Source organism: Mastigoproctus giganteus, chromosome 11 (genome assembly GCF_048544385.1).
Source record: "Mastigoproctus giganteus isolate SK-2022 chromosome 11, ASM4854438v1, whole genome shotgun sequence".
Taxonomy (NCBI): domain Eukaryota; kingdom Metazoa; phylum Arthropoda; class Arachnida; order Uropygi; family Thelyphonidae; genus Mastigoproctus; species Mastigoproctus giganteus.
This window is the reverse complement of record NC_143585.1, coordinates 24,185,280-24,199,001: the sequence shown is the minus strand read 5'-3', so window position 1 is coordinate 24,199,001 and position 13,722 is coordinate 24,185,280. Positions and strand designations below refer to the sequence as shown.

Genomic DNA, 13,722 nt, shown 5'->3' with positions numbered 1-13,722 from the left:
ATGGTGGATCATACATTTCAAGGATGTATGTCAAATCTGTCACTAATATCAGTAAAAAGTGATAATGCTATCATCCATCCATGTGCATTATTGTCTGTAAATTGCACGTGTTTTCGGATGTCAGTTTGCCTGTTTTGCTGGATGCCCATGGCAACAAAAAATTAAATAATTTTGTTACTCCTAAATGATTTTTTTTGTAATTTTAAATTGTTACAAGGTACAGTATTAATAAAATTAAGAATCCCATACCTAAATACATTCTGTTAACTTTTTATTAATATAAAAATCTTATATTTATGTTAAAGCAAAATTTGTTTGATTAATTTTTTTTCTGTTATTAAGCTATTATAATTTATGTAGTAATGTATGGTATAATATATGCACTCATGAGCCAAAACATTATGACCACCATTATGAAGGAAGGTTGCAGGATAGGTGTGCAGAAGTTCAGCTAGTAGATGTTTAATTGTTGGAATAGGCCTCCATCTGTTGTTGTGGAATTGGATGGGTTGAATAAATTCAAGGAATAACTAGACAAATTTTTGGATGGTACAGATGGGTGAACTGTGTAGGGTTTTTTTTTTTTTTTTTTTTTTTTTGCTTATGCTATATAAGCAAAAAAAAAAAAAAGTAGTAGTAATGGCAAATGATACAAGAAAGCTTGCTTTCTTGCATCATTTGCCATTATTACTACTACTACCACTGTGTAGGTGGTGGTAGTAGTAGTAGTAGTAATGACAAAATAATGCCGCGGTAGCATCTGGTGGTAAGGGTGTGTTCATTGGGAACGATGGGACCCAGTGGTGTCTATGAAAGTATCTTCAGACCATGATACCACCACTGATACCACAAAAAAAAAAAAATTTTTGGAGGAGAAAATTATATGGTTCAAAATGAAAGCTTGAACCTGATCTTTCTGGTTATGCTAAATAAAATGACTATGGGGGGGGCCACTAAACCCTTATGTATAATAATGGAGGCATCCTTCAACCCCAAACTAGAAGATTTCAACCCCTTCAACTCTAGAAGATTGGAAATTTGCAATCTCTCACATACAGAAAAGGAGATTCTAAGAGATCTAAGAAACTGTAAACCTATAAGTTTCATTTCTATGTCAGAAAAATTTAAGGAATCTAAGGTTGCAGTGCAGTCACAAAGGATCTGGATGTAAGTATTACATAAAGTATTAAGTGTGACTACACTGAGTGGACAGAAATCATGAGATACCTGCCTAGTAACTGGTAGGCCCACCTTTTGCCCAGATAAGAGTAGTCACACAGCAAGGCATTGAATCCACTAGTTCACAAAAGTGTTTCACAGTTGTTTCCATCCATGCTTGTTGCACTACTGTCCATAATTCCGTCACATTCCTGGGCGGAGAATTCAAAGCTCGAACGGACCCTTCCAAGGCATCCCAGAGATGCTCCATAGGGTTCGTGTCCAGTGAATGGGGAGGCACAGTGTCCTGCTGGAAGAGTCCATTGCCCTGTGGGTGCACGATGACCATGAAGTGATGCAAATGGTCTGCAAGGATGGACACGTAACCTGGACCATTCAGAGATACGTCTAGATGTGGCGCCTCCGTAGCCAGGTGGGTAGGAGCAGCAGTGCGTAGCATGCGCTTTTTGATTAGACCGGGGTTCGAGCCCGTGACCACCAAATATGGAGGGTGCAGAAAGGTCAGGGAATGACCACCGCATATTCCCGGAGCAATATGGCCTTAGTTGCTAATGCTCCTAAAAACCAAATAACAAACAACAAACAAAACGTCTAGATGTACTAGAGGTTCCAACATGTGCCAGTTGAACACGCCCCAGACCATTACGAACCGTCCACCTGCCTGAACAGTTCCTTGTCTATATGATGGATGCATAGCTTCGTGCAATTTCCATCAGATATGTACTCTCCCATCTGCTCGAAATAACTTGAAATGGGACTGGTGGGTCGGCAGCTCCCATAACTTTTGCAGCTATTGATTGCCTGATGGTGTTAGTGAAGAAGTTTCTGGCACACCTCCCTTGTTGAAGTTGGTGGCGATTTATGCTACTGTCGCTCTCTGGTTGGCTGAAACAATGCGAGACAGGCGTTGACGGCCACATTCATCCACCACCTTTCTCTGCCCACAGCGCTGTCGACAATGAGATGTTATTCCAGGAATGCTGTATTCCTGATACATTTTTGATACTGTCGAACAGGGATAGTGTAATTTCTGTACCACCTCCGCAATGAGTGGCCCATACGTTGAGCACCCACTATCATCCCTCTTTCAATGGTTAACTCATGACGTTTATCCACGCTAACGTCAAATTACCATCTACGTGAATGCAGTGTACCTACATACTTGCCAAGCGGTGGGTTCATCCACTAGTGAGAGAGGATGACAGTGTTGCATTGCCCAAGAACCAGGAATCCCATGAATTCTGTCTTTTCAGTGTACACCTAATACTGTTTTTACACGATAGATACGTTCCTGAAAAATTCGTGTAAAAAAAATTCATGTAAAAAAAGACATTTGCATTTATGGAAGAAAAGAAGATTGGTTCCGGATCTAAAAAACCAGTAAAAATAATTTTAAAAAAACATAAAAATATTTGTTTTAAGCTTATTATTTTATTTCAACAAAATACACATGTAATGAAAATGTATTAAAGTAAATTTGTATGCTTATGAAATGAAAAAAATTCATGAACAAAAAAAAAATCTGTTTTACACATAAGATTTTATTCATTTTCACTTTCTGATAATGAACGGCGTATACGTTTGCATACGACTGGAATATCACTAGAAATGTTGTGGACATCGTCTTCTTCCTCTATTTATGAAATTCTTTCTGTGATCTCTTGAGCAAAATCAGTAAGAGTCTCCTCTGGTGCTGATGTTTCACCGGTTTTACGAATGAATTCAGTTATTAATCGTTGTGTTCGTGTTTTGGTTATGCCGTTATATAATTCTCTGTAAGAGGCTGTCAACAACTTCAGTTCATGTTGAAACTTCCCAGCGCGTTCCTCATTAGGGTCATGTTTGACAAAATGATTACCTAATTTTCTGGCCAGTTCCAGACCTTTTATTAAATCTGCATTTAGAACAGGATCATTTTCTTCATTATCACTACGTTCTGTGGGATAAGGAGTCCCAAGGGCAATCTCTAATATTTCATCTTCGCTTAGGGCTTTGTCGGTTAACAATTCATCAATATCTTCAAACGATAGATCATCGAATCCTTCTCCACCAATTTTGTGTGCCATTGTAATGATGTTGGGAAATTTGGTTGTATTAGGGATGATGGGATCTTTGCTTTTTACACATTGTGGCCAAACCGCTTTCCAACACACATTTAAAGTTGCTGGTTTTAATTCAGTTAACGCTAATCCAACTTGATTGATACAATCCATAATTGAGAATTTCTTCCACACATCAGTGACTGTTAATGTTTCACCATTCAGTTTGTCCAAAACGTGTTGGAATGTTCATTTTACGTAGTATGTTTTAATTGTCACAATTATACCTTGGTCTAGCGGTTGTATCAAAGATGTAGTATTAGGTGGCAGAAATAAAATTTGTACGTTTCGGTGTTCCAAGACAGGATGGCCGGGTGCATTGTCAAGAATCAGAAGAACTTTAAATTCGAGACCTTTAAAATTCATATAACTTCTGGGATGAAACACTTGTCGAACCATTCTGTAAAAATAGTAGTGGTCACCCAGGCCTTCTTGTTTGCCATCCAGTGAACAGGCAGTTTATTGATATCTACACCTTTCATTGAACGTGGGTTTTTAGGGCTCGATTTACCAGCAGTGGTTTCAACATACGATCTCCTGAAGCGTTGGAGGAAAATAATAAGGTCACATGATCCTTAGCTACCTTAAAACCACCAGCAGTTTTCTGCGGTTTGGCTACATACGTTCTGTTCGGCATTCGTTTCCAGAAGAAACCAGTTTCATCTGCATTCCACACTTGATCAGGAGTGTATCCTCCATCTTCAATAATTTTTGCAAGTTCCTGTGGGAATACTTTAGCAGCCGATTCATCTGCAGATGCAGTTTCACCTTTAATTTTTATATTATGAAGAGCATTCCTTTTAAGAAACCCTGTCATCCAACCTGTACTCGCAGAAAATTCATACTTTCTGTTTAACCGAGACAGAGCCTTTCCCATTTTTTTCCTTGACAATATCTCTTGTATATGATGAATTAACACTTACTTTTGTTCCAGAACATACCAACTTCCTAATTGCAGCTTCATTTTTCTTAATAGTTCTTACGGTAGCTTCATGTACACCAAAATGCTTTCCTACAGACGTGTATCCCCTTGTCCAGTTGCAAGACTATCTAAAATTTGAATTTTAAGTTCCAAAGAAATCGCTTTCCTTTTCATTTTGGTAATAGGCGAATTATTCGACATTATATAAGGGCTACCAAAAAATATCTCAGTTATAATTAATAAAAGAAGGTGTGAAAAATTTGTAAACTTACAATTTATTGACTATTGGCAAAATTAATAAATTTATATGTGCACAAATTTCACTAAAGATTCTTTCACTTTGAAATAGAGCTTACTACTAAATGTCTTCCAAAGATACAATGCATGAATACCGTAGATCTGCACCAAATTCAATAAAAATGTTGATGATTCATAGATACCTAGACGTACACATTGGTAAGCAAAAGCACGCATTTCAAAACGCATACACTAGCTGTTATCCAATCTATTAGTGCGTGTAATATAGAAATGATACTAATATGCCACAAATAAAAAAAAAATTTTTCTTAGAATTTAGGCAAAAAAAAATTCATAGAAATCGTGTTAAAGAGAATGAAATATTTATTTTGAATTCGTGTTAAATCAAATTTTTTTTAAAAAAAGTTCGTGCAAAAACAGAATTAGGTGTATATTGTAATGTATTTTAATTATTATATTACTAGAAATGCTTATAATATTGCTAGAAGCATCAATATTATAAGTATTCTTTTACTTCATATGTATTCATTATTATAATTCTCAGATGTCATAATTTAAAAATTAAGAAGAAAGAGCTTAATTTCAAATATGTTTTGTGTAAACATGTTTAACTATTTCATTATTTTGTTCATAGGAAGTGTAGCAGTAGGTAATCTACAGGAATATCTTCCTTTTGTACTTCGGGAAATTGAGGCACAACCAAAACGACAATATCTTTTGCTTCATTCTCTTAAGGAGGTAAAAAATAGATTCTAATTATATTATTGATTCAGTTAGCTTTTAACTGAAGTGTGATTACTAAGTTGCCAGAATAATGGGTGTAGTCAATAGGAAAGGTTTTGTTTTGTTTTTAGGAGCATTAGCAACTAAGGCCATATTGCTCCGGGAATATGCGGTTGTCATTCCCTGACCTTTCCGCATCCTCCGTATTTGGTGGTGACTGGCTCGAACCCTAGTCTAATCAAGAAGCATGTGCTATGCACTGCTGCTCCTTCCCACCTGGCTACGGAGGCACCAATAGGAAAGCATTATTTGAATTTGAAGAATTTGGAATTCCCTTCTTGACATTCACATTTCTTTCAGCCGACCGGGCTAGCCAGGTGGGTAAAGATCCAAGCCCGAGGCGGGTTCGAATCCCGCCTCGGGCTTGGATCAAAGTACTGCAAAAACCTTGGGAGGTGCATTATGGCCACAGAAGCCGATGCGCCAACAACTACAAAAAAAAAAAAAAAAAAAAAACATTTCTTTCAGGGCACATCTCTGGATGTCTTGGTGATTAGCATTAGCATTAGTAGAGGCATATGATGCAAGAAAGCAAGCTTATTCAGCATCAGCCAAAAAAAAAAAAAAAAACCCCTCTCCCATTTCACCCCTCCGTTCGTTCGAAATACCTGTCCAGTTGAGCTTTAAATTTGTTTAGGCTATCAACTTCAACAACAAGTGATGGAAGTCGGTTCCACCAACCAACCACCCGCTGGCCAAAGGCAAATTTCCGCACATCTATCCGACATCCGTCCTTCCTCAATTTGAATTTATGCCCTCTGAGGTGATTATTCTGAGAAAGATGAAGAATCCCATTGGCATTGAGCATGCTCAAACCATTCAAAGCCTTATACACCTCTATCAGATCACCTTGCCGGTGCCTAGTCTCCAGACTCTGTAATTTGCAAAACTTAAGCCTTTCTTCGTAAGAGCAACCCTTTGTTCCATTTACTAATCTTGTTGCCCTTCTCTGTACCCATTCCAGCAGCTCTACATCCTTCTTGAAATGAGGCCTCCAGACCTGTATACAGTACTCAAGATGTGGCCTAACCATTGCCTTATACAAGAGAATAATCACCTCCTTATCCCTGCTAGAAAAATTCCTGTATATCATTGACAAGACACCATGAGCTACTCTTGCAGCTCGTCTGCACTGCTCAGAGAACTTCATATCTGCCTGCACAATTACCCCCAGGTCCTTTTCATTCTCCACCACTGTCAGTGTAGTACCGCAGAGTTGATACATTGCTCTGGGGTTACTGTTACCCATATGTAGTACTTTACATTTGTCAATGTTAAACTTCATTTGCCACCTCTCAGCCCATCTGTTCAACCTTTCCAGATCCTGTTGCAGCAGCATAGCGTCAGTAGTGTCCTTAACGACCCTGCCAACCTTTGTATCATCTGCAAACTTAGACATTAAACTTGATATCCCATCATCAATATCATTCATAAACACCGGAAACAACAATGGACCCAACACTGAACCTTGAGGAACTCCACTAATAACATTAGTCCACGTTGAGCAGTGTCCATTGATTACCACTCTCTGTCTTCTGCCACTCAACCATCCCCTTATCCATAGCAGCAATTTGCCTCCAATGCCACACTGCTCCAAATTGTGCAGCAGTCTACTATGTGCAACAGTATCAAAAGCCTTTCTAAGATCCAAATATATAATATCAAAGTTATTCCCTGCATCCAGTTCTTTTGTGACTACATCATAGTATCCAATCAAATTGGTCAGGCAAGACCTGCCCTTAACAAAACCATGCTGCGTCTGAGCTATAACTCAATTCTTGTCTAGATGATCCTGCAGTGCTTCTTTAACCAGTGCCTCCATTAATTTACCTGGAACAGAAGTTAAACTAACAGGTCTATAATTACTTGTGTCAGCCTTTGATCCTCTTTTGTGAATTGGGGTTACATTTGCACATCTCCAGTCTATGGGTACCTCCCCTGAGTCCAAAGAAGCTCTCATAATTATGGCTAGGGGTTTGCATACTTCCTTTGCTGCCTCCTTTTAATATAACTGGATAGATCCCATCCACCCCAGGTGCCTTTTTTATGTTTATCCTCAACAATCTCTCCTCCACTTTCCTCTCAGTTATTACAAAATCATCCAGCTCACTGCCAATGTTTACTTTACCTACATCATTCTCCTTCCTGAATAACTCCTCATGCGTGAATGTAGATGCAAAATACTCGTTTAGATTGTTAGCCACCTGAGCAGGATCCTCAACTGTTGAACCATCAATATCCAGTGGACCAATCTGATTCATCCCTTTCCTTCTCGAGTTCAAGTATGTAAAGAACTCCTTTCTGTTTTTCTTTGCATCCTTTGCCAAGGATTTTTCGTAGTCTGCCTTTGCCTGCCTAATCTCCTTTGTGACTTGGTTACAGACCAACTTATATCTATCATAGGCTTCCATGTCACCCATTAATTTGTATGTATCCCATGCATTTTTCTTCTCTGCCACATGTCTCATTAGTCCATCTGACAACCATTTAGGCCTAAACCTTGAACAATATTTCTTAGTTGGTATGTAAAGCCTGGTAGCCACCAAGATTAGTTCCTTGAATGCTTCCCATTTTGAGTTTGCTGTTGGTAACATCATCAGTTGGTCCCACTGTATAGAATTTAAATACTGTCTCAGACCGTCATAGTCGCCTTTACGAAAACAAAAACCCTTCCCTTTACCTCTGATGGTAGTTACCTCCTTGAGTAAATCCCACTTCAACACACTGTGATCACTGCCACCTAGTGGTTCATTTATCTGCAGGTTCTTAATGCATGAAGAATCACTACTGATAATCAGATCAAGAGTATTGCTCCCTCTTGTTGCCTCACAAACATGCTGATGTAGAAAACAATCATCCAATAAATCCACAAAAGCCTTGCTAGTGTGCGAGTGACCAACCCACAAATTCCAGTCAATATCTGGGAAATTAAAATCCCCCATTATAAGACTCTCTGATTTACTGGCCCACTCTATTTCCCTGTACAATATATTATTATACTCATCAGAGTCATTAGGCCTATAGCACACTCCTACTCTCAATTTTGATTTCCCTATGCTTATGTCACACCAAACTGACTCGACACTGCCCTGTCCATCGATGTCAACTGGCTTCACTTCCTTTGACTTTGTGTTTCTTAATTAATAGCATAACCCCTCCTCCCCTCCTGTCCTGTCTATCCTTTCTATATACATTGTATTCCCCAAATTCCAGTTCCGCATTACTTATATCTGTGTGACACCACGTCTCTGATATCCCAACAATATCTGCCTTTGATGTTTTGAGCAATACCTCAAATTCATCAAATTTATTTACCAAACTCCTAGCATTGGTGTACGTGCAGGTATACATGCACCTGTTTCTATTCTTAGCTACCCTAACACAACCCATGTGTTTACTTGTAACGCAATGACTACCAGCAGTCTCTGAAATATCCTGCATCTTGTTTTTCAGACTTCTGCTCATTTGAATAGAAGCAGTGCAAGAATCACTTCCACCTCTGCCAGTGGCTACTGTTAATCTATTAGTCCTTGTATCCCCCCAACTAGCAGTTTTCCGACCCACCTAACACTGCCTCGACAGCATCAGCAAAAATTCTTGCACCCTTTCTATTTAAGTGTATCCCATCCCTGTAGAAGCAATCTCTCCTGTTAACAAGTACAGTCCAGGCTGAAAAAAATTCTACCCCTTGAGTCTTGCACAATCCCTCCAGGGCCGAATTGATCGACAAGGCTCTCATCATATACTCCCTCCTATCGTGTCTGGGCAGAATTGCAGACACTTTCAAGTTCAACCCTAATTCACGGCTTTTTTTCAACAGTGACCTGTACTTGCTAAGTAATTCCGCCGGTCTCCTACTCTTAATATCATTAGTGCCAACGTGTACAACTATATCACCTTTTGTGCCCTTAAAAGATGATATCCGCTCTACAACGTCATCAACCTTTGCCCCTGGCAGACATACCCTGGTCCTATTCCACCTATCCTTTTTACAAAGCATGTTCCCCGTTTCCCTGACAATAGTCACCAACAACTACTAGTTCCTGTGGGACCAGCGCATTCTGCCTAGGGGGCTGCCCCTGTGTTGCCTGATGACCAAGTGCAAGCTCTGGCGTTGATGTGGGCAGCTGAGAGCTTGATGGGCCCCTCAATTTATTTCCTTCGAGGGCATCCACCCTGTCCTTCAAGGTCTCATAAAGGCCCATAACAACGCTGAGTTGTCGCCTGATTTCCTTGCACTCCTTACATCGTGCACACACAAAGACATCCCCCTTGGCAGTATCATGTCCCGTACCCGACTGCTCCGCAAACAGTGCATTTTAATAGACTGTGATTCAGAGGGCAACTGCCCCCCTCAGTTCTCCCCTGAACCACAGCACTCCCATTAGCTTGAGCCTTTTGCTTTGCTGCTCTGGTCAGAGTCATGATTCCAATTTAATTCAATAAAATTTAAAACAAAAATTAAATCCTTAAGTTATATCCCAAAACAGTTATGTTATATATATATATATATAGAAAATTATTTTAATGTTATGTGCAAATCTTTAATTTAACTTATGCTAATAATGAAAATACCGTGTACCCTGGGAGCGATGTATGTTGAATAAAGGGGGGAAGAACGGAAAAGAGTAACGTTATAAACAAAGTGCGAATTTTGAAAAATGTAAAATTTGAAAAGAACGAAAATAGAAATAGCAGATTATTAAAAAGAACGACCAAAGTAGGAATAGCATTGCAGTATCTTTCATAATTTCTGTGTCTTCTTCAGAGGTCATCCACCTAAATTATGAAAAAGAACAGCAATACTCTTACTTCTGTTTCTGACATGTTCTGTATGTCAAAAAAACACGTGTACGCGGACACGTTGTAAAAAATAATTTAGAATATAAATTTTGAAAAAATAAAATACAAGTTAAGCAAAAATTTTATTCCAAAGTATAACATACAGAACATGGATGACCTTACAGAAGTAAGTAACCCGCCAAAAAGAGAAGACAAAGGAAGCGAGTGTCCGATTGACAAGAATGACAAGAATGTCAATAACTTACCGCTACGTGACCGGTCGACAAAAAAGAAAGAGCCGGAGGCTAAACAGTGTATATATGTGAAGAAACGCTAGCGGCACCTAGCGTTAGACGAATTTTGGTGTATGTATATTTTGTAATTTACGTAAGCGGTGGAGCTACGCTAGGTTCAAGTTAAGTACATGATACTCAAACTTTCGGGATAGCAAAGAAATATAATTGCTTACAAAGTAGCTAAACTTTGTTAAGGCGAAAAATTATGATTTGGTATAGTAAGGAAAATAGTACTCTGATATTGCTTTCGTTACACTAATCGCTCACAGAGCATAAAATGTAGAATTTAGTAAAGCAAAAAGATGATGAAATTAGGGATATAAAGTTGGGCTAGGGTAGTTCGGGGTTGCAAACCCGTTCCTATAGTTAGGACCCTGAACGACTGTCCGAGAGTAGGTGCACCATGTACTTAAGTCAGTTGTGTTAAAGTGTAAGATATATATAAGTTACAATTAACAAATAAATAGATAAATAAATCAAGATATAATCAAAATTAATTACAAGATAATTACAAGGTAATACACTATGTTAGACCAATCGGTGGGTACAAGTTTTCCAGACCGTAAGACACCAAAGAGGCCTAGTGTATTGTATTTACACTATGTACAAACTTGATGCGTATGGGAGTAATTATTAGTTATAAACTAATAATGCTGTTTATATTGATATCTATTAAGTTTTTGTGCCTTAATATGTTAAGGGCTTTATTGATATGATGACGCAGGTATTTAATAGGAAAAAGATTTCTGGTCAGTTTACTGTACAATGATCTGATGTTATCAATAACTGTTGTTTTGTCGCTGCATATCGTTGCAATTCTGATGCATTGTGCTAAGATAACGTTAGCATGTACCTGTTTGGAAATATTGGAATTCCATTGTGTATAGTTTACTATGCTAAAGTTGAAAGCTTCACGTTTGTTGTACAAATTGATGGAGGCTATACCATTTTTTATATTGATGTCTAGATCCAAAAATTGGGCTGCTGTGTCAGAATTGTTAGTTCTTTCTAGTACAAGTTCGCTAGGGTATAGATGTACATAATCCTGGATGAAATTCGGGCAGTTAATTACTATGAGGTCATCTATATATCTAAATAGTATTAGTTCCTGTGGAAATGAGGTTTCTGACCAGTACAGATATAGGTTGGCTATTATGCATGAGGCTGGGCTGCCCATAGGTGTTCCATTGGTTTGGTGATATACTGTATCGCCATCATATATGAAATTATTGGAAATACATAAATTAAGTATGTTGTTCCAGTAATAGGTGTTGCAGGAAATAAAATTCTTATGTTTATCATAGATATCTTTGAGTACCAATTTGAGATTGGTTTGATTGATACTGGTAAACAGGCTATGGAAATCAAAGGTTTGAATATTATTGACTGTATTACTTTGCAAAAATTTTAATACAGGTTGGTTGTTGCCTATGATTTTGCTGTTATGTATCTTATTCATCAGTGGTTGCAGTAGTCGTTCAAGTGTTTTTCCTGATTTGTGTACATAACTATTTTTGCATGAGGTTATGAATCTGAAGCCTATTGGTTTTTTATGAAATTTAGGAATGAAGTAGATGTAAGGTAAGCTGTAATTATTTAAGTTGAGCTTTAGTTTTTTGTTGAAGGCCATTAGTTTTTTTGTAATGATATTACATGTACTGGAAATAGGTTTGTAGGTATTGCTTGAGTTAAGTTCATTAGTTAAAGTATATGTATAAAAATATTTGCAAATGAATGCAAAATTATTGGCTGCTTTATCTACCGGTGTGATTACGAAGTTTTTGTGAAAATCTAGCAGTTTTTGTTTTAATGCAGTCAAGTTATAGTATGTGTGAATAGGGCGAATGTATGGCTAATCCACATATGGTATGCTTCTATAGGCGTGTTATTTTTGTAGGCTAGATGGAAGCAGTAGTTTAACAGGTCTTGATATAGCTGCTTATTGAAGTTGGTTATGTTTATTTTGGTGGGCGGCCTGAATTTGAATCCTTGTGATAGTACATGTCTTAGCATTGGGTCCGTAACTATGTTTAGATTTCCTGTAATGATGTGTCCATAGTCTGGATCAATATATTGCTGCATGTTGGTTTGTTGACAAACGCAGTTATTGGTGTCTGTTATATGTGATGTTAAACTGGTAGCTATAGATTTGTAGTTGCAAGCTAATAATCCAAAGGGTTTATTATACTTATATCTTACTTTAATATGACTGGGACTAGTATTTGGAAGTAGATGATTATGCTGATTTACAATTTTACTGATATTTATGTTATCCATGATATGGTTGTTGAAGTTCAAAATAATAATAGAATCTTTATCATGTGTTGTCGAGCTTATGTTTTTAAGATTAAATTTACAAATATCATTTATTATATGAAAGAGATGTTTGGATTCGAATTTGAAAGTGCGTATGAATTTGTGCAATGCTTTCAGTATACTGTGTTTAGTACTGAAAAGTAAATTATGTATATCATTTACATTTATAATGTTCTTATCCCAGTTTTTAAGTGTGACTTCGAAATCACCTAAAATATTACTGTGTTTGTTGCTAGTATTTTTAGATTTATGAGTACGTTTGTGAGGGTTCCTATGGAACTTTATTATATTAAATTTGTCATATATACAACAATCTGCTAAGTTATTGGTAATAATTTTATGGTTGAATTTATTATTTAGACCATATGGGTATAATGTTTTTAATTTTAACATAAATATTTCCTCTTGTTTAGTTCTAATATTAGCGTTATTAATCTGTGCTAATATGGATATGTATATATTGTTGAAGTTGTGAGATTGAAAATGCATATATTCTATTTCTTGTTCTATATTGTTAATATTTCTTTTTAAGTAGTTATTGATGTCAGATCTATGCTGATTAATTCTTACGTGTAGCTTATTGCTGGTTTGTCCGACGTATTTTATATTACATGTTTTGCAGGTTATGAGGTATATAACATTACTAGTTTTACAAAAAGTAGGTTTTGATGCATCATTTGTAATATGTTGCGGGTGTATGCAGGGACAGGTTAAACAAAGTTTATTCTTGCAGGTGTTAAATTTAAGTATATGGATCCCATATTTATCTAAGTTAGAAGCATTATATGCTGATGTGCTCTGACTTGTGTGTGTTAAATGTGTATGTTCAGAGTTACATCCGTGTTTCGGAGTACAGTACAGAGCATGTGTACCCGGGGTCAAGTTTATCCTACTCTGCCCATGTAGTATTTTGTCAAAGTTACCTGATTCCATTCATATAAATTGCATAAAAATTACATTAAAATTAAAATTTAAGTTACAATAATAATTAAAAGGATAACAAAATAAATAAAGTGTATGCGCAACCAGAAGTAAACTGTATTTTCAATATCGGGATAAGAAGGTGAATATATTGCAAGTGAAAATC

The 13,722-nt window shown here is 37.2% G+C and overlaps 1 protein-coding gene across 1 annotated transcript in view; it reads left to right on the top strand.

Moving 5' to 3' along the window:
* Cand1 (Cullin-associated and neddylation-dissociated 1) overlaps positions 1-13,722 on the top strand; it is a 290,969-nt gene that overhangs the window by 233,698 nt on the left and 43,549 nt on the right. Inside the window, exon 25 of the mRNA XM_090385031.1 lies at positions 5,093-5,196. Coding sequence (XP_090241157.1) covers positions 5,093-5,196 — 104 coding nt within the window. The remainder of the gene's footprint in view (positions 1-5,092; positions 5,197-13,722) is intronic.